This window comes from Ranitomeya variabilis, chromosome 4 (assembly GCF_051348905.1).
Source record: "Ranitomeya variabilis isolate aRanVar5 chromosome 4, aRanVar5.hap1, whole genome shotgun sequence".
Taxonomy (NCBI): Eukaryota; Metazoa; Chordata; class Amphibia; order Anura; family Dendrobatidae; genus Ranitomeya; species Ranitomeya variabilis.
This window is the reverse complement of record NC_135235.1, coordinates 745832938-745854306: the sequence shown is the minus strand read 5'-3', so window position 1 is coordinate 745854306 and position 21369 is coordinate 745832938. Positions and strand designations below refer to the sequence as shown.

Below are 21369 nucleotides of genomic sequence, written 5' to 3'. Positions count from 1 at the left end.
AGATAAGCCATTGATCCTCGAACTTCAGAGAACTAAAAGCGGTGGAGGAAGTTCTCAAAGCAGCAGTAGCTCTTGTTCAAAATTCCCATATCCGAATCTACTCGGACAACATGACAACAGTTGCCCACCTTCGCCATCAGGGAAGTACAAGACACGAGGATCTAAAGGCCATATCAACCAGAATATTTTCCTGGGCCGAGGAACATGTTCTCTCACTTTCGGCCTTACACATAAAAGGGGAAATAAATATACAGGCCGACTTCCTGAGCAGAATCCATCCAGGAGAATGGGGTCTAGACCCGGAAATTTTTCAAATTTTGGCCAGGAAGTGGGGACAGCCAGAAGTGGACCTATTCGCAAACAGTCAGAACACAAAGGTGGACCAATTTTTCTCACTAGATCCAACCAATCCGGGGCTAGGTGTGGACGCATTGGCCCAACCATGGACATTCTCACTGGCATATGCTTTTCCACCATTACCAATTCTACCAAAGGTCCTACAAAAGATAAGGACAGAAAAGATCAGGGTAATCCTAGTGGCTCCATTTTGGCCCAAAAGAAGCTGGTTCGGGACACTCATCAGCCTAAGAGTGGATGGACCGATAGCACTACCCCCGGTCAGGAACCTTCTCTATCAGGGGCCAATACTTCACCCAGATCCCGAGAAATTACACCTGAATGCCTGGCTTCTGAATTCTCAATTCTGATTACCAGAGGGCTATCAAAAAACGTCATTAGAACGCTACAGAAGAGCCGAAAGACAGTAACCAATTCCATCTATCAGAAAGTATGGAAGACTTTTATCACATGGTGTGCTCCTGATCGGCCTAACCCACACCGGCCGAACCTAGCCAGGATCTTGGATTTTTTACAAGATGGGCTAGAAAAAGGTCTCAGACCCAGCACCCTCAAGGTACAGGTGGCGGCCCTGAGTTCGTATTTTGACCAGCCTTTAGCCGAACACAGATGGATAAGAAGATTTATGAGGGCAGCATCCCGCATATCTCCAAGATCCATAAATATAGTCCCATCCTGGGACCTCAATATAGTCCTAAAAGGACTTACACTCCCACCTTTTGAACCCTTGTCTTTAATAGGAATGGATAGATTGGCCTGGAAAACCACCTTCCTGGTAGCAATAACTACAGCCAGGAGAGTAGATGAACTACAGGCCCTGTCAATCAATGAGCCCTACATGAAGATTCTACAAGATAGGATGGATCCAAACGCAGAATGAGTCTTTCTCCCAAAGGTCGTGTCTGAATTCCACAAGTCGCAGGAGATAATTCTCCCTTCCTTCTATCAGGAACCAAAGAATGAGGAAGAACAACAGTTCCATACTTTGGACGTTCGGAGAGCGGTACTTTATTATCTTCAAGTTTCAGACAAAATTAGAAAGGATCAGAATTTGTTTATTCATCTTCACGGACAGAATAAGGGGAAGAAGACTTCCAAATCTACAATTGCCAACTGGATCAAGAGAGCAATCTTGGAGGCTTACCAGATCCAAGGGCTTCCACCGCCAGAAAAATTCACAGCTCATTCTACCAGAGCAACAGCTGTCTCCTGGGCCGAGAAAGCCAGTGCTTCCATTGAGCAAATTTGCAGAGCTGCCACGTGGTCCTCGGTCCATACATTCTCCAAACATTACAGGCTAGACCTGATGTCAAAGGAAGACTTGGCCTTCGGAGAAAAAGTCCTTAGAGCTATAGTCCCTCCCTAAATATTACTCTTGGGTACTGCTCCAGGTGTGCTGTCGTGGGGGGTTACTAGAGAAAATAGAATTATTCTTACCATTAATTCGGTTTCTAGTAACCCACCACGACAGCAGGAGTAATCCCTCCCTTTGCTTAATACACGTTCTGGAAAGAATAAATATAATTTGAAGCATTCCTTCTCCTGTGGTCCTTTATAATAACACTGAGGGGGAGGATGAGGGAGGGGATATTTAACCTCTTTGTCATTTCCTGTCCCTATTAGGAAAGGGGTAACATCCTCCAGGTGTGCTGTCGTGGTGGGTTACTAGAAACCGAATTAACGGTAAGAATAATTCTATTTTCTCTTCCTTTTATATTGCATAGTTTTATTCCCATATTAGGTTGGATTTTTATTTTTTTTTAAGTGTTCTCAGTTTTTTAGGCTGGTTTCACACTAGCGTTTTGAGGAGCTGCGGAGGGCTGCGGACTTCCTCCGTGAAGCCCTGCCCTCGGCCGCACCTCCGCCGCTAGCTCCGCCTACTTCTGCATGTGGCCTGCGTACCTATCTTTAACATTAGGTATGCAGGTCGTGCGGCTGTATGTGGATGCTTCCGCATGGGTCATTTTGACGATGCGGAAAAAAAAAGAAATTGCTACCAGCTGCGTCCTACGCTGGTCGCCGCATCGTCAAAACGACGCATGCGGAAGCATCCGCATACAGCCGCACGACCTGCGTACCTAATGGTAAAGATAGGTACGCAGGCCGCATGCAGAAGTAGGCGGAGCTAGCGGCCGAGGGCGGGGCTTCACGGAGGAAGTCCGCAGCTCCTCAAAACGCTAATGTGAAACCGGCCTTAACGCAAATATAAATTTCTCTTTTGCAAATCATTTTATGCTGGACAAATAGGGTGGTATTGTCCCTTTGTTTGCTGCAGAGACTCGAGACTGTGTGCTGCACCCTTAGTTGCTTATTTATATTTTAGATTAAAAAAAAGCCTAGATCTCTTTGGTGTCTATGAACTCGTAATGACCTGGATAATCATAATTGCAGGTCAGTTTTATCATCTAGTGAACCTAGTAAAAAAGCCAAACAGAAAACTAGTGTGGGATTGCACTATTTTTGCAATTTCACTGCACCTGGAATTTTTTTCCCATTTTCTAGTACACGACATGGTAAAAATAAAAAAGTTATGGCTCTAGGAAGAAGGGGAGCGAAAAACGACAACTGAAAAATGAAAATACCTCCGGGGTTAAGAGGTTAATTATAGAGTTACCCTACGTCATTTTTTTGGAGGGGTCCCCCATTACAATAAACAGTAAAGGCTAAGTATACAACTGAGAGGTGATATTAATAGCCTGGGAAACTCTATGGGTTTTACCCCCTCCCCAGGTTATAAACATCAGGCCACAGCTGTCAGCTTTCCCTCTGCTGGTTATGAAAATTAAGCCCTTGCAATTTTTTCAGAAAAAGAATAATTTAATTAAATACATTTACAGTAAACTGCAAACGCATTGTACTAATTATATGTGACTGATATCTTTATATCGATCTATTCTATGTGTATATACTGTTTGTAATCTATCTATATCTAGCTACTAGACAATGCTCTGTACTCCTCCTTCTAGACCTGTCCTCTGCTTTCGACACAGTTGACCACTGCCTCCTACTACAGATCCTCTCCTCCTTTGGCATCAAAGACCTCGCCCTATCCTGGATCGCCTCGTACCTTTCCAACTGCACATTCAGCGTCTCCCACTCCCACACAACCTCCTCATCCCATCCTCTCTCTGTTGGAGTCCCCCAAGGCTCTGTTCTAGGACCCCTACTCTTCTCAATTTATACACTTGGCTTGTGACAACTCATGGAACAAGTCCCATGGATTCCAGTACCACCTCTATGCTGATGACACTCAGATCTACCTCTCTGGCCCAGACGTCACCTCTCTGCTGTCCAGAATCCCAGAGTGCCTATCAGCCATATCCTCCTTCTCCTCTCGCTTCCTCAAACTCAATGTGGACAAATCTGAACTCATCATCTTTCCTCCATCCCACAGATCTTCCTTACCTGACCTATCTATCGCAATCAATGACATAATGCTTTCCCCCGTACTGGAAGTCCGCTGCCTCGGAGTAGCCTTCGATGCTGCCCTGTCCTTCAAACCTCACATCCAAGCTCTTTCCACCTCCTGTCGCCTCCAGCTGAAAAATATCTCCAGAATCCGTCCTTTCCTCAACCTTCAATCTACTAAAATGCTTGTGCATTTGCATGCTTGTGCATGCCCTCATCATCTCCCACCTTGACTACTACAACATCCTTTTCTGCAGCCTCCCTGCTAACACCCTTGCACCTATCCAGTCCATCCTTAACTCTGCTGCCCGACTAATCCATCTCTCTCCTCGCTACTCCTCCGCTTCCCCCCTCTGCAAATCTCTTCACTGGCTCCCATTCCCTCAGCGTATCAAGTTCAAATTACTAATACTGACCTATATAACCATCCATAACCTGTCTCCTCCATATATCTCTGAACTAATCTCCCGATATCTTCCCTCACGTAATCTCCGGTCCTCCCAAGACCTCCTTCTCTCCTCCACACTTATTTGCTCCTCATCCAATCGCCTCCAAGACTTCTCCCAAATATCCCCCATCCTCCTGAATTCTCTGCCCCAACACGTCCGACTATCAACCACATTCGGATCCTTCAGACAGAACCTGAAAACTCATCTCTTCAGGAAAGCCTACAGCCTGCACTGACCCCGCTGCCTCCTCATCACTACCGAAGCTACCACCTCACCAACACCGGAGCTCCTGCAACCCTCAACCTACGGTCTCCTTCCCCATAATCCTGCAGAATGTAAGCCCGCAAGGGCAGGGTCCTTGCCCCTCTGTATCAGTCTGTCATTGTTAGTTTGTTTACTGTAAGTGATATCTGTAACTTGTATGTAACCCCTTCTCATGTACAGCACCATGGAATCAATGGTGCTATATAAATAATAATAATAATCTATTCTCTCTGTTCTATTATGTCGGGTCCTGCTGTGATTTTACTGTACGTCGCTGATGAATTGCCGGCTTGTCATCAATCTATCTATCTATATATGTATGTGTGTGCGTATGTGTGTATTGAAGAATATTTCCGTGAAAATATGTGTAAATGACAGAAAATTACTGTCAAAGCTCATGTTAAAATCGTATTGCAATCGGATAGCAATCACATGGCATTCGGATGTCAGTCGGATGCTAAGTGTGAAAAATCGGATTGTACTCGCATGAAAATCGCATGGAACTTGCATGACACTAGTCCTACTTTTCTGGACTGAAATCGGAACTTTTTTTTTCACGGTAATGGGTACAAGCCCTTAACACCTAACTCATGAAGCCATTGTCCCCTGTAAACAAACAAAATATAAGACAACAATATCTCTCACCTGTCCAAAGTTGAAAGAATCCAGAGTTTCCAGTGCCGTAATCCATCTGTGTGACATTTTTCTCATAATAATAATCTTTATTTATATAGCGCCAACATATTCCCCAGCGCTGTACAATTCAACTGTTCATATACAGCGGTCATAATAAAGTAAATGTTAATACAACAATTAATGCAAAGATATTGACGACCCTGCCCATAATAGCTTACAATCTACAATATGGTGGGAGTGACACAAAGTATAGGGGCTTATTTACAATGATGGTCCAGCCATCTTGAGGAATTGGGGGCAGATAAATTTTGGATGAGTTAGTCACCAGCCAATATTTGTAGTGCTTTTGGGTGCGATGGAGTTTGATGGAGAGTTATGAGGCAACCGCTCCCGCTGAAGAGCTGGGAACAATGACTACCTGCAGCGAGAGCGGGCCCATGAATTGTCTTCACCTCAACAAGTCATTCTCCTCAGTTTTTCAACATGAGTGGTCGCCTCGCATCACCACTCATGCTGATGAGCAAATGTCACACAGATGCATTACAGCGTGGGACACTTTGGATTCTTTCAACTTTGGACAGGTGAGGTGATATTGTTGTTTCTTCATTTTTGTTTCTTTACAGAGGACAAAGGCTTCATTGGATTAGGTGTGAAGGTGAGTATAATGTGATTTTTTTAAAATTTTATACTTAATTTTACTCTATGTAGACAGCGGGAGCCGAATGCAACTCTCAACAATGTCAATGGCTGATCACAGGCAAAGCAGGGTATAATGATGTGAGCTGTCTTCAACACCCGGAGTCCGGGTTCAGCGCGAACAGTACCGCTGATTCCCAGGTACCGGTATGTGTCACACTGATGACACACGGATGTTATCTGTGTGTCATCAGTGTGCACGTGTGCTAAATGTTTTGTGGCCTGTGCTGCTGCTAAAAGACAGTCATATCAGCGTGCCTTGCCCACAGACACACAGTCTGTGGAAACACACTGACATGTGCACAGATCCATTCACTTGAATGGATCTACGTGTTTAAGTGTCTCCGGTACATATGAAAATGGTCACCACATACCAGAGACACTGACGTGTGAAGGAGGCCTTAAGGGGGTACACCCATTTCCAAGATCCTATCCCAAAATATAGTATGTGTAATAATAGCAAATACCTCCAATTAGAAATAGAGAATCAGGAAAGCTATACCATATGTCACTTAACCCATATCCAGGGCAATGCAGTAGCTTAGGTATCCATGGTTATGACCACTAGCAACTAACAGTCACTATATGAGTGGTAGTAACCATGGACTCCTAAGTTAATGCAATGCCCTGCACATGGGGTGAGCAACATAGCGAGTCAGAAGAATTATACTACATTTTAATTGGACATATTATTATTACACCTACTACATATTGGGATAGATGATCAGAGCTTGGAATACCCCTTTAAGAATCTTACATGTTTTTATGGTGTATATTTTTATCTGTTGCTATCGATTGTAACGTAATAAAGTTTACTTTTAATCCTCCCTTTATTGCTTCAAAATTTTCTATATTTGTGTATTATGTTTGACAATTGTACTTTAGAGGTTCAGTACCATGGGATATGTGAACAGGTGGCTCACCAATGTCTTAGGTCATAGTGTCATTATACTATTGAGTTGGATAGAATTATGTATATAGAAATTATATAAAATATAAGGCATTGATATTAAAAAAATAATAAAATCAGCTTTACTCTTGGCAGATGACTGTGGTGTCAAACCGAATACCTACGAAAAGCATGCCATTATTCCAGCTCTACCTCCAGCCCTTCAGAGTAAAAACCAGTCATCGGAGCCTTTTCAATTAGTCACCTTTTTGGATTCATCACAGACTGTTAAGCAAAATGAAAGCGGAAAAAGCGATGTTGAACATCAAATAATTCCCACAGAGAAGAAATCATTTTCCTGTTCAGAATGTGGGAAATATTTTAAACAAAAATCTAAATTGCTTATACATGAGAGAATTCACACAGGAGAAAAGCCATTTTCATGTTCAGAATGTGGGAAATGTTTTAACCAAAAGTCAAACTTGCTTACACATTACAGAAGTCACACAGGGGAGAAGCTGCATTCATGTTCAGAATGTGGGAAATGTTTTTTCAAGAAGCCAGATCTTCTTAAACATCAAAGAATTCACACAGGAGAAAAGCCATTTTCATGTTCAGAATGTGGGAAATGTTTTAACCATAAGTCAATCTTGCTTACACATTACAGAAGTCACACAGGGGAGAAGCCGTATTCATGTTCAGAATGTGGGAAATGTTTTATGCAGAGATCAGATCTTCTTAAACATCAAAGAATTCACACAGGAGAGAAGCCATATTCATGTCTAGAATGTGGGAAATGTTTCAACCAGAAATCAAGTTTGCTTATGCATCATCAAATTCACACAGAGGAAAAGCTATTTTCATGTTCAGAATGTGGGAAATCTTTTAACCAGAGATCACATTTCCGTATACATCAGAGAACTCACACATGGGTGAAGCCACATTTATGTCAAGAATGCGGGAAAAGTTTTAACTACAAATCAGATCTTCTTAGACACCAAAGATGTCACACAGGGGAGAAACCATATCCATGTCCAGAATGTGGGAAATGTTTTAACCAGAAATCATATTTCCATATACATCAGAGAAATCACACAGGGCTGAAGCCACATTTATGTCAAGAATGCGGGAAAAGTTTTAACTTCAAATCAGATCTTCTAAAACATCAGAGAATACACACAGGAGAGAAGCCATATTCATGTCCAGAATGTGGGAAACGTTTTACTCAGAAACCAGATCTTCTTAAACATCAGAGAATACACACAGGAGAGAAGCCATATTCATGTCCAGAATGTGGGAAATGTTTTAGTTCGAGTTCAAATCTTGTTAAACATCAAAGAACTCATACAGGTTAGAAACTATTTTTTTATGTGGAAATGTTATTCTTGGGAATCATATATCCTTCATCATCTAAAAACTCATGTAGAGTGGGAAGGAAATAAATAATCAATAAGGGAAATCAATCAGGCAGTAGAGTTAGGGTACTGTCACACAGTGCAATTTTGATCGCTACGACGGCACGATTCATGACGTTCTAGCGATATCGTTACGATCTCGCAGTGTCTGACACGCTACTGCGATCAGGGACCCTGCTGAGAATCGTACGTCGTAGCAGATCGTTTGAAACTTTCTTTCGTCGCTGGATCTCCCGCTGTCATCGCTGGATCATTGTGTGTGACAGCGATCCAGCGATGCGTTCGCTGGTAACCAGGGTAAACATCGGGTTACTAAGCGCAGGGCCGCGCTTAGTAACCCGATGTTTACCGTGGTTACCAGCGTAAAAGTAAAAAAAAAAAAAACGTACATACTCACCATCTGATGTCCGTCAGGTCCCTTGCCGTCTGCTTCCCGCTCTGTCTGCCGGCCGGAAAGTGAGAGCAGATCACAGCGGTGACGTCACCGCTGCGCTCTGCTCTCACTGTACGGCCGGATCTCAGTCAGAGCAGGAAGCGGACGGCAAGGGACCTGACGGACATCAGATGGTGAGTATGTACGGTTTTTTTTTTTTTACTTTTACGCTGGTAACCACGGTAAACATCGGGTTACTAAGCGCGGCCCTGCGCTTAGTAACCCGATGTTTACCCTGGTTACCCGGGGACTTCGGCATCGCTCCAGCGCCGTGATTGCAACGTGTGACCGCAGTCTACGACGCTGGAGCGATAATCATCACGAATCGTGCCGTCGTAGCGATCAAAATTGCACTGTGTGACAGTACCCTTACATTTAGTTGACAAAAGGGTGAAACTGGATATGCCAATATTGTAAGCACAAAGGGGCTTTTGCTGGAGGTAGGTGTCAATTCTGGCACCTTAGCTCCTGGATTCTCAGCTTAGAGGGGGGTTAGAATGAATATCTCCTATTGTCTGTGACGGAAAAGACAGGTATTTGAAAGGGCACAACTTGGCTCATTGTTCATTTGTAGACAGCATCTTTTAACCACTTCCCGACTTGTGCTGTATATACACAGCGCCGCAGAAGCAGTGTTCCCGTAAACCGCTATATAGATATGGCGCAGTGATCAGCTAGATCAGCGCTCTGTCATTATACAGTTGATGTCCCATCCGGGGACAATGTAAAAGAGTAAAAAAAAAGTTAATAAGGCTACTTTCACATTTGCGTTTCCCTGATCTGCGGCAGGCTGCGGACTTCCTCCGTGAAGCCCCACCCTCGGCCACACCTCCGCCGCTAGCTCCGCCTACTTCTGCATGCGGCCCGCATGCGACCTCTGTGCCTATCTTTAACATTAGGTACGCAGGTCGTGCAGCTGTATGCAGATGCTGCTGCATGCGTCGTTTTGACGATGCGGCGACCAGCGTAGGACGCAGCCTGTAGCATTTTTTTTTTCCGCATCGTCAAAACGACGCATGCGGCAGCATCTGCATACAGCCGCACGACCTGCGTACCTAATGTTAAAGATAGGTACGGAGGTCGCATGCGGGCCGCATGCAGAAGTAGGCGGAGGTGCGGCCGAGGGCGGGGCTTCACGGAGGAAGTCCGCAGCCTGCCGCAGATCAGGGAAACGCTAATGTGAAAGTAGCCTTAATTGTAAAAATATTTTTTTTAAATCATAAAATAAAGAACACAAAAAAGAAAAAATATTAATCCAATAAATACATTTATTTATGTTTAAAATAAAATAAAAAGTACACATTTGGTATCGCCTTTTCTGGATTGACCTGAATGTCCTACTGTCCCCTTCAGTGAACACCGTAAAAACAAACAAAAAAAAACATCAAGGCAAAAAACTATGCTTTATCATCATATTGCTGAAGAAAAGGTGGAAAAATATGCGATTAAACAAAAGCAATCTACATAAAAATTGTACAGCTAAAAATGTCATCTTGTTTTGCAAAAAGCAAGCCGCCATACGGGTCCATCAGCAGAAAAATTAAAGTTATAGCTCTCATAATAAAGCGATTCTTTTTTGTATAAAATAAATTTTATTGTGTAAAACCACTAACACATAAAATAATATAAATGAGGTATCGCTGTAATCGTACTGACCCGAAGAATAAAACTGCCTTATCAATTTTACTACATGCTGAACGGCATAATATATTTATATTTATTCAATGATTACCCTAAGGCGTCACTTCAGACAAGAAGAGTCAATGAGTATTTTTAGATACAAAAAAAATGCTTTATTTTATTACAAAAAAATAATGCACCTCTAGATTAAAACATAGAGAACAGAGCACACTCACTAAGCAGGCAAGAGAAAACATGCTAGTGTCTGACACTGAAAAAAGACCCTGAATAAAGAGCTGGACCGTACCAAAATTGAATACGTGTACGCGAGTATTAATCCTATAGTCTCCTAACAGGAATAAAATTAGAGCCCAGAAACGGGCAACCCGGCGTGTAAACAAGTTACAATCTAATAAAATGTCAACATAAAGGGCGATAGAGAAATACTTTCAATAACATCTAGTAGGTTAGGATTCCCCAGGCCTGCCGCCGCTACGCGCGTTTCGCAACTTCTTTGTCAGGAGACGTGGCCTTACCTAGATCCGGCGTGAGTATAAATTTCAGCTGACTGCCAATAAGGAGCATCACATAGTAAAAGTGCCGGGTCCTGACCGGCGTATGCGTGAAAACAGGACTGTCTTAAAAGTGGGTACTTCCTCCTGCACTACTGGAGCGCACGCCATCCACTGCTGCTTAGCAACAGGGACAGCCTGCCACTCCTGTGGAACGCATCAGGAAGACCCAGACTGGGCCGATTCCAGGCATGCGCACTAGACCTGGAAAGAGGGTAAATGTGGAATTACGCCGTAAAACCGGAGGACTAATGGTATGAAAAATGGCTATTTGCATAATCTGAAGTGAATAGACTGTAATCAGACCATAAAAGAAGGGGTGGTTAAGCCCACTAACCATTATCTCGGATTGAAAGGTGTATATTTGGGTAAAAATAATAAGAGAAAAATAAGGAATAAAAGAGTGTAATGCCTGTGAAAAAATAATAATGGAAGAAATTGAAAAAATAAATGAAATGACCGCAAAAGAAAAGAATAGTGTGTGAAAACGGAAAAGGAATGAATTATGAAAACATGGGTAAATGACGTGGGATGCACAAAGAATATACCCAGATGACACATTAATAATGTCAATAGTAAAATATAAAAACTTATTGCTATTGTCCGTATTTTAAGGACACCATGTGCACTTGCATGCACATATAAGAAAATAATCTACTATATAATTGTCTAAGGGTCACTTCCGTCTTTCTGTCTGTCTGTCACGGATATTCATTGGTCGCGGCCTCTGTCATGGAAATCCAAGTCGCTGATTGGTCGCGGCAAAACAGCCACGACCAATCAGCGACGGGCACAGTCTGGAAGAAAATGGCCGCTCCTTACTCCCCGCATTCGGTGCCCCCTCCATACTCCCCTCACACAGGGTTAATGGCAGCGTTAACCGACCGCACTATGCTGCGGTCGGTTAACGCTGCTATTAACCCTGTGTCACCAACGTTTTACTATTGATGCTGCCTATGCGGCGTCAATAGTAAAAATATCTAATGTTAAAAATAATAAAAAATCGTTATATACTCACCGTCCGTCGGCCCCTCAGATCCACAACAGGCCTTTCCCGCTCGCGACGCTCCGGTAACCGGTCCATGCTGCGATCTTGTGAGATGATGACTTGCGGTCTCGCGAGACCGCTACGTCATCATTTCGTGAGACCGCAATGCACTCTTCAGACCGGAGCGAGCGAGGAGCATCGGTAACCGGCCGCTTCGATCCGGAGGCTCCGGAAGGTGAGTATGTAACTATTTTTTATTTTAATTCTTTTTTTTAACAGGGATATGGTGCATACTACGTGGCTGGGCAATATACTACGTGACTGGGCAGTATACTATGTGGCTGGGCAGTATACTATGTGGCTGGGCAATATACTATGTGGCTGGGCAATATACTATGTGGCTGGGCAATATACTATGTGGCTGGGCAATATACTACGTGGCTGGGCAATATACTACGTGGCTGGGCAATAGCATATTCTAGAATACCCGATGCGTTAGAATCGGGCCACCATCTAGTAAATACATATGTATTCACTCTGAGCAATATCTACTATATAATTGTCTAAGGGTCACTTCCGTCTTTCTGTCCTTCTGTCTGTCACGGATATTCATTGGTCGCGGCCTCTGTCATGGAATCCAAGTCGCTGACTGGTTGTGGCAAAACAGCCACGACCAATCAGCGACGGGCACAGTCCGGCGGAAAAATGGCCACTTCTTCCTCCCCGCAGTCAGTGCCCGCTCCGTATTCCCCTCCAGTCAGCGCTCACACAGGGTTAATGGCAGCGTTGACCGCGGTGTAACGCACGCGGTTAACGCTGTATTAACCCTGTGTGACCAACTTTTTACTATTCATGCTGCCTATGTAGCATGAATAGTAAAACGATCTAATGTTAAAAATAATTAAAAAAAATAGTTACATACTCACCCTCCGTTGGCCCCCGGATCGACAACAAGCTTTTCCCGCTCGCGACACTCCGGTAACCGGTCCATGCTGCGATCTCGCGAGATGATGACGTAGCAGTCTCGCGAGACTGCTACGTCATCATCTCGTGAGACCGCAATGCACTCTTCAGACCGGAGCGCGAGGAGCCTCGGTAACCGGCGCTTCGATCCGGATGCCAACGGAGGGTGAGTATGTAACTGTTTTTTATTTTAATTCTTTTTTTTAACAGGGATATGGTGCATACTACGTGACTGGCCAATATACTACGTGCCTGTGCAGTATAATACGTTGCTCTGTGCTGTATACTATGTGACTGGGCAATAAACTACATCGCTGGGCAATATACTACGTCGCTGGGCAATATACTACGTGGCTGGGCAATAGCATATTCTGGAATACTTGATGCGTTAGAATCGGGCCACCATCTAGTACCAAATAATCATATAAAATATTTTAACTAAACAGTACAGTATGTGAACATAATCAGTGCCAAAATTTAGACCAAACATAAATGATCCAATCAAAGATATAGTCCATTATGGGGCGTGGCGATGTAGAGGAGCTGTGCGGACGTGTTTGGCTGGAGCTCCCATAATCCTGACACACATCGTGCCTTATACTTGCCCGGGAGGGTCGTTGTGGATACCGCTGTGCTCTTCTGGGTGCCTGGGGGTCCCCGGCTTCTGAGGGGGCGCAAGGTGCGGCTCCGGTCGGGTGAACTCCTGGAGTGCACAGACGGAGGACAGAGTCGGCAGGAGACAGCGGCCATCTTCCCTGCAGCGTGCGCTGGAGGCAGACGGAGCGAAGTGAGCCCTGCGGCTCATGAGGGAGCTGGCTGCATTCCGGCACAGCTAATCAAGGTACGAGAGGGGGATTGCGCGGTGTGAGTCCTGAGAAACGGACCCTGTGCTCCCCCTCATTAATACCATAAAGCACCACATAGCGCCGGCTGGCTCTGGCGCCACTGATACTCCCCCTGCCCTGCAGCCCAGACGGTGGGCACAGAATCTGCCACAACTTACTGCCGGCCGGCCACTTTAATTATACCCTGCAGCTGCTGGGAAGTGGAGCCCACATTTACCAGCTGTTTCTTGGATTCTCCCCTACTCTGAACTCATAGCATGGGGTCTGCAATATAATACTGACTCAGCCGGGTGTTGCTGGGAGGACCTCACTGGCTGTGTGTGCACTGCGACATATTGGTACATTAACCAGGCAGTGGTTATATCTTGCTGAAGTGATAACTTGACTCTACAGTATTAACCATGAACCGCTCCAAAAATTCAGGTGCAGCTGAAAAACTTAGAAAGTATGTACGATCAGATCCTCCTGACAGTGTACGCTCAAAAAAGAATAATCCCTCACCTGTGAGCAGACCTGAAAACCAATCAAAAAACTATGCCTCTGATGATGGGGAAGGTGGAGATCAGGAGGACTTGACCCTGAAACAGGCATCTGAACAACTGATGCAAGCTATATCTCTGACCAGGACGTCATTAACTGGGAAGATAGAGGAGGTGCACTCTGAGGTGGGGCGCCTTCGACAAGACATGCAATCCATGAGGGGTCGTATCACAGAGGTTGAATCACGGGTATCTCGCCTGGAAGACAATTATGTACCGGTGGAGGCTAAACTGACAAAAGTAGCCGGCTCTATAAATGCATGGAAGCAGAAGGCGGATGATCTTGAGAACAGACTTCGACGGAACAATATCCGTATCATCGGCCTGCCAGAGCACTCAGAGGGTCAGCACTCTGAAAAATTCCTGGAGGGCTGGCTCAAAGACACTTTGGGGGATGAATTCTCCACTACCTTCACCGTTGAAAGAGCCCACAGGGTACCAACAAAACCTCTCCCTCCGGGCGCCCCGCCAAGACCCTTTTTGGCGCGTCTTCTTAATTGCAGACAGGGACACCGCCCTTCGCATGGCAAGACAAAAAAGTCCTATCAAGTATAACAACGCCACTGTCTCCATATTCCCAGATTTCTCCATGGAGCTGCAAAAACAACGGGCTCAGTTCATGGAGATAAAAAAACAGCTCAGGGAGAAAAATATCTTATACTCAATGCTCTACCCTGCCAGGCGCAGGGTTGTCTACCGAGGCTCTTCCTCCCTTTTTGCAACTCCGGCGGAGGCTGAGGAGTGGATGCGATCATGTGTGGGGGCGGGCGGGGGAGGAGAAAAATCCTAAATGGATTGCTATCTTCAGTCATATGATTGCTCAGAATTTGGAACTCCCTCTCCGGATTTTCTTTATTGTTGAGGGGAGCTCCTTTTGCCAACGTCCAGGAAAACAACTTTACCAGACTCTGTATTCAGAGATGGTATCCCCTTTTTTGGACTGGGATAAGTGGAGCATGAATCTTTGCTTCTCTTTGAAGCATTTTTTGTTTTTCATTGTTTTGGTTTTGTTAGTGGTTACTTGTATAGAAATTACTGCCATGTTTTTCTCCATTACCAGCGTGATAGAAGCTCGGCGTGACACTTTATATTATGTTAGGTTGACAAGATATGGCGTCTGATATTGTATGCATGACTTGGAATGTGAGAGGCCTTGGATCACCTCGCAAGAGAGTTAAAGTATTTTCTCAGATACGACGCTATCATCCCCATATAGTGGCTTTGGTTGAAACACACCTGACCAGGGACTCTGCTCGCTGTGTGCAGAAGCCCTGAATACAGTGGTCTGTACATGCATTCCATACCAGCTACTCCAGAGGAGTCTCTTTGTTAATTCATAAAGATATTAGATGGGAGGTTAGAGAAGTCCAGAGAGATCCAGAGGGTCGTCTTGTGTTTGTACACGCGATTATGAACTCGGATGACTATGTTATAATGTGTATATATAACCCTCCCCCTGCTAACTTGTCAGTCATCAAAAAAGCGGTAGCATTCGCCCTAAATTATCCAGATGCGTATATTATGTGCATGGGAGATTTTAATTTGATAATGGACGAGTGTTTGGATAGACTTCGGCTATATGACGGGGCCGCGGGTGTAAGCCCTTCACCGTTTCGATTGTCAATATTTATGGAGGGTACTGGTTGGATAGATTTATGGAGAACACATCGCCCTGACGCAAAAGAGTTTACCTGTCATTCATCCGTTAGACGCACTTTATCCCGATTAGACTACATATTTGGCTCCAGTAACTTTGCGGTACGAGTGGAGGAGGTGAGGCATGGGAACAGGGGCGTTTCAGATCATAGTCCGGTAATTCTTAAACTTAAGCTTGGTCAGAAAAAGAACATTATGACTTGGAAAATAAATCCATTTTGGCTTAAATTAATAGGTTCAGAAGACAGGACTATTGACCAACTGGACTGCTTCATTACATCCCACCCAATGCCGCAAAATATGAATATTTTTTGGGATGCTCTTAAAGCATACCTGAGAGGATGTTTGTCCTCTACCATCTTGTATTTTAAGCGCTTGACCTCAAGGGAAGATGATGACATGGAGAGGCGACTGAGGGACTCGGAGGCGGCCTATATAGCTAACCAGACAAGTGAAAACAGAGCGGAGTGGTTACACTCGTACAGACTACATAGTCAATATACTGACACTAAATCTAAACGCAAACTATTCTTTACTAAACAGGCATACTTTGAACTGGGAAACCAGTCCAGTAAACTCTTAGCATTTATGGTGCGTCAGCACAATACATCCAATACTACACTGTGTTCCAAATTATTATGCACAAAGAGTTTAGGAGTGATAAGGTTAGAATTTTTTTGTTTGTCACTTAAACTCATTGATGGTGATGTGTGTCAGGGCTCTTTATATCACTGAAAGCAATTGCAGATACCTGTGCAAATTAGTTTGGCAGGTGTGTCCAAATAAAGGCAAGACTACTTAAGAAGGCTGTTCCACATTATTAAGTAGCCTACATTTTTTGCCAAAATGGGAAAGAAAAAGGATGTGTTGGCTGCTGAGAAGCAACAAATTGTGGAGTATTTAGGTCAAGGCATGACTACAATCAACATTGCCAAGACACTTCATCGTGATCATCGCACAATCAAGAAGTATGTAGCTGATTCCCAGCACACACGTGTGCGTGCTGATAAGGAAAAATTGAGGACTCTTTCCAACAGGCAATTGCGTAAGGTTAAAAGAGCAGCTGCAAGAATGCCTTGTCATAGCAGCAGACAAGTTTTTGAAGCTGCTGGTGCCTCCAACATCCCCAGAACAACAAGATGCAGGGTCCTTCAGAGGTGCGTAAGCCATCCTGTCGACCACCTCTTTCCACTGCACACAAGCAGAAACGGCTCCAGTGGGCCAAACGATACATGAAGACTGACTTCCAAACTGTTTTGTTCACCGATGAGTGCCGGGCAACGCTCGATGGTCCAGATGGATGGAGTGGAGGATGGCTGGTTGATGGACACCCCATGAAAACACAGCTAAGGTACCAACAAGGAGGAGGTGGAGTAATGTTTTGGGCTGGAGTCATGGGGAGAGAGATTGTCGGCCCCTTTATGATCCCTGAAGGGGTAAAGATGAACTCCATAATCTATGTGGAGTTTCTAAAACAACACTTCCTGCCATGGTTCAAGAGGAAGAACCGTGCTTTCCGCAGCAAGATCATTTTCATGCATGATAATGAACCGTCTCATGCTGCAAAAAACACATCTGCATCTCTGGCTGCTATGGGCATAAAAGAGGACAAACTTATGGTGTGGCCACCATCTTCCCTGACCTCAATCCCATTGAGAACCTCTGCAGCATCATCAAAAGGAGTGTCTATGATGGCGGGAGTCAGTTCACATGTAAGCAACAGCTCTGGAGGGTATTCTATCCACATGCAAAACAATTGAAGCAGAAACCATCCAAAAACTGACAAATTCAATGGACGAGAGCGTTCAGAAGCTTCTTTCGAACAAGGGGTCCTATGTGCAAATGTAACATCACCTAGAATAAAGTTTTCACTTGAAAACTGTTTGATTTAATTTCTGAATAAGCTGATAATGCTTATAACTTCACAATTGACCATTTTTTGGTTCAAAATTAAAAAAAAATGTTGAAAACTCTGCCATGCATAATAATTTGGAACATGCATTTTGAGTGTTTATTTTTTTTTTAAAAAAGATACTGTTTTCATAGGCAGTTTGTTCCAAAACATTGCAATTATACTAGAATAGTAGATGACTGGAAAATAACAATGACTGCAATTCAGATAGGTAATTTAGAGAAAATATGAGGAAATATTATTTGCATAATAATTTGGAACACAGTGTATACTTAAAATCTGGAAACCGGACGACTCAATAGTAACCTCGACAGATGATATACTCCAATGCTTTTATGATTTCTATAAAGAGTTATATAGCTCCAAAGGAGATTCTGATACTTTGGAATGTCTAAACTATTTATCGGACATAGAAATCCCTACACTGACTTACACAGCAAGCCTTTTTGGACACAGACTTTACTCTTGATGAGATAAATAGGGCCATAACAGATATGGCTTCTGGTAAAGCACCTGGCCTGGATGGTTTCCCCATAGAGATGTATAGAAAATATCGAGATATTCTGGCACCAATCCTTTTGAAAGTTTTTCAGGGGATTTGGGAGGGTGGTTCCTTGCCAGATTCCTATTATGAATCAAATATTATAGTCTTAAAAAAAGAAGGGAAGGACCCCCTAGAATGTGGATCTTATCGTCCGATTTCATTAGTTAATGTGGATTATAAGATTTTCACTAACATTCTAGCTACCAGGTTAAATACGGTAATACTGGATATAATACACCCAGACTAGACGGGTTTTATGCCGGGTAAGAGTACTTCTATTAACATCAGGAGGGTTCAATCAATAGCTCAATATAGTACGATGGTACCTGGGAATAAATGGGCCATGGCCTCGCTGGACGCGGCTAAGGCATTAGTAGTAGAGCATAGGTATAACTCGTCAAACTCAATTTGACAGGTGGACACGCCCCTATCAAAGTGTATCAAAGTGTGTAACCCCACCCCTCCCTGTCTGCTGACAGCAGCTGTGTGCCTGCTCCCCCCTCCCTTTTTTTTTTTTTTACATAGTTTAATATTATTATCACTGTATTTGATACAGTGTTTATTATCCCAGTAATTGTTTTATATTAGTTGATTATATGCTATATTAAGAGTAGCCTTATTTGATAATCCGCTGGTAGGGAGAGTGAGGCTGTGTTTCTGTAGTATTATTCTGCTGTGAGCTTGAACGTTTCTAGTACTATAACTGCTAACAGATGCTAAGATTTTCAGTGCTGGAGATACAAACATTCCACTAGCTAGCAGCTGTTAAAATGTATCTGTACTGATCACGAACTAGATGTCAGGGTGTGTGTGTTAAGAAGTGTTTACCAAATATGTGAAACTTCTTACAAAATAATATGTTGTTACAAGTCATTTATCCACTATAAGATGTGCTTCTGACATTTTCATAAACCTATAGTCCCAATAATATTTATTTGGCCAGCAGATAATTAATTAAAAACGGATAAAATGTGTTAAATAGACATCATAGTGAGTATAAAATGTATTAAATTGATTACTGATACGATTCCAACAAAAAGATAATAAATTGTTATCAAAGTGACAGCAAAGAATATTAAATAGATAACACACCAAAATCATAGTGTATCAAAGTGTATTATTTTATTTATAGTCCCAAGATGCTAAGATTTTCAGTGCTGGAGATACAAACATTCCACTAGCTAGCAGCTGTTAAAATGTATCTGTACTGATCACGAACTAGATGTCAGGGTGTGTGTGTTAAGAGGTTTTTACCAAATATGTGAAACTTCTTACAAAATAATATGTTGTTACAAGTCATTTATCCGCTATAAGATGTGCTTCTGACATTTTCATAAACCTATAGTCCCAATAATATTTATTTGGCCAGCAGATAATTAATTAAAAACGGATAAAATGTGTTAAATAGACATCATAGTGAGTATAAAATGTATTAAATTGGTTACTGATACTCTTCCAACAAATTGATAATAATATCAAAAGTGTACCAATAATATTTATTCTCTTTTTATTGACATTTTCATAAACCTATAGTCCCAATAATATTTATTTGACCAGCAGATAATTAATTAAAATCGCATAAAGCGTGTTAAATAGACATTACACCAAAATCATAGCGAATCAAAATGTATTAAATTGATTACTGATACGCTTCCAACAAGTTGATAATAATATCAAAAGTGTACCAATAATATTTATTCTCTTTTTATTGACATTTTCATAAACCTATAGCCCCAATAATATTTATTTGACCAGCAGATAATTAATTAAAATCGCATAAAGCGTGTTAAATAGACATTACACCAAAATCATAGCGAATCAAAATGTATTAAATTGATTACTGATACGCTTACAACAAGTTGATAATAATATCAAAAGTGTACCAACAATATTTATTCTCTTTTATTGACATCGGATATCGTAGTGACTGTGCCGTCTATTTGCACACAACCATTTTGAATCCATGTTTTGCTGACCTTAAACATTTTGTATAACAGCTGTGTTTCTCCTGATTTTTCTAGCGCGGCTCGCTGAGCGTTACCACTGCACTCATTTCTCTTTGCTGCTTCTGAATGTACACTATTCTCACCCATAGACAGTTTTCCTTTAAAAAATACGAATATTATTGAATATGTTTTACATATGTTACAGTATTTTATTTTTCCTGGTGTTACTTTAATAATAATAATGATAATAATAATAATAATAATAATCATACACCGCAAAATGGTGTCAATATTGGACTACTATGAAATTTTCCATAAAAATCTTCTTGGTTATCCCAAGACACGTAAGAAACAAATGCATGACTTTTAGCACCGCCACAGACACGTATATTATTCCAGCTTTCTTTAATTCAACATTATTTTATCACATATTAATTTCACAGATGTCTGTGCCGGCTATTTGCACACAACCATTTAAATCCATGTTTTGCTGACCTTAAACATTTTGTATAACAGCTGTGTTTCTCCTGATTTTTCTAGCACAGCTCGCTGAGCGTTACCACTGCACTCATTTTTCTTTGCTGCTTCTGAATGTACACTATTCTCACCCATAGACAGTTTTCCTTTAAAAAATATGAATATTATTGAATATAATGTTTTACATATGTTACAGTGTTTTATTTTTCCTGGTGTTACTTTAATAATAATGATAATAATAATAAAAATATGAATATTATTGAATATAATGTTTTACATATGTTACAGTATTTTATTTTTCCTGGTGTTACTTTAATAATAATGATAATAATAATAAAAATATGAATATTATTGAATATAATGTTTTACATATGTTACAGTATTTTATTTTTCCTGGTGTTACTTTAATAATAATGATAATAATAATAAAAATATGAATATTATTGAATATAATGTTTTACATATGTTACAGTATTTTATTTTTCCTGGTGTTACTTTAATAATAATAATGATAATAATAATAAAAATATGAATATTATTGAATATAATGTTTTACATATGTTACAGTGTTTTATTTTTCCTGGTGTTACTTTAATAATAATAATGATAATAATAATAATAATAATCATACACCGCAAAATTGTGTCAATATTGGACTACTATGAAATTTTCCATAAAAATCTTCTTGGCTATCCCAAGACACGTAAGAAACAAATGCATGACTTTTAGCACCGCCACAGACACGTATATTATTCCATCT

The 21369-nt window shown here is 42.0% G+C and overlaps 2 protein-coding genes across 2 annotated transcripts in view; one reads left to right on the top strand and one right to left on the bottom strand.

Moving 5' to 3' along the window:
* Positions 1 to 8548, top strand: part of LOC143768088 (uncharacterized) — a 157613-nt gene extending 149065 nt beyond the window's left edge. The window contains exon 9 of the mRNA XM_077256780.1: positions 7047 to 8548. Within this exon, the coding sequence (XP_077112895.1) occupies positions 7047 to 8054 (1008 nt within the window). The 3' untranslated portion in view covers positions 8055 to 8548. The remainder of the gene's footprint in view (positions 1 to 7046) is intronic.
* The window catches only part of LOC143768074 (uncharacterized), an 804664-nt gene that overhangs the window by 281673 nt on the left and 501622 nt on the right, over positions 1 to 21369 (bottom strand). The window lies entirely within an intron of this gene.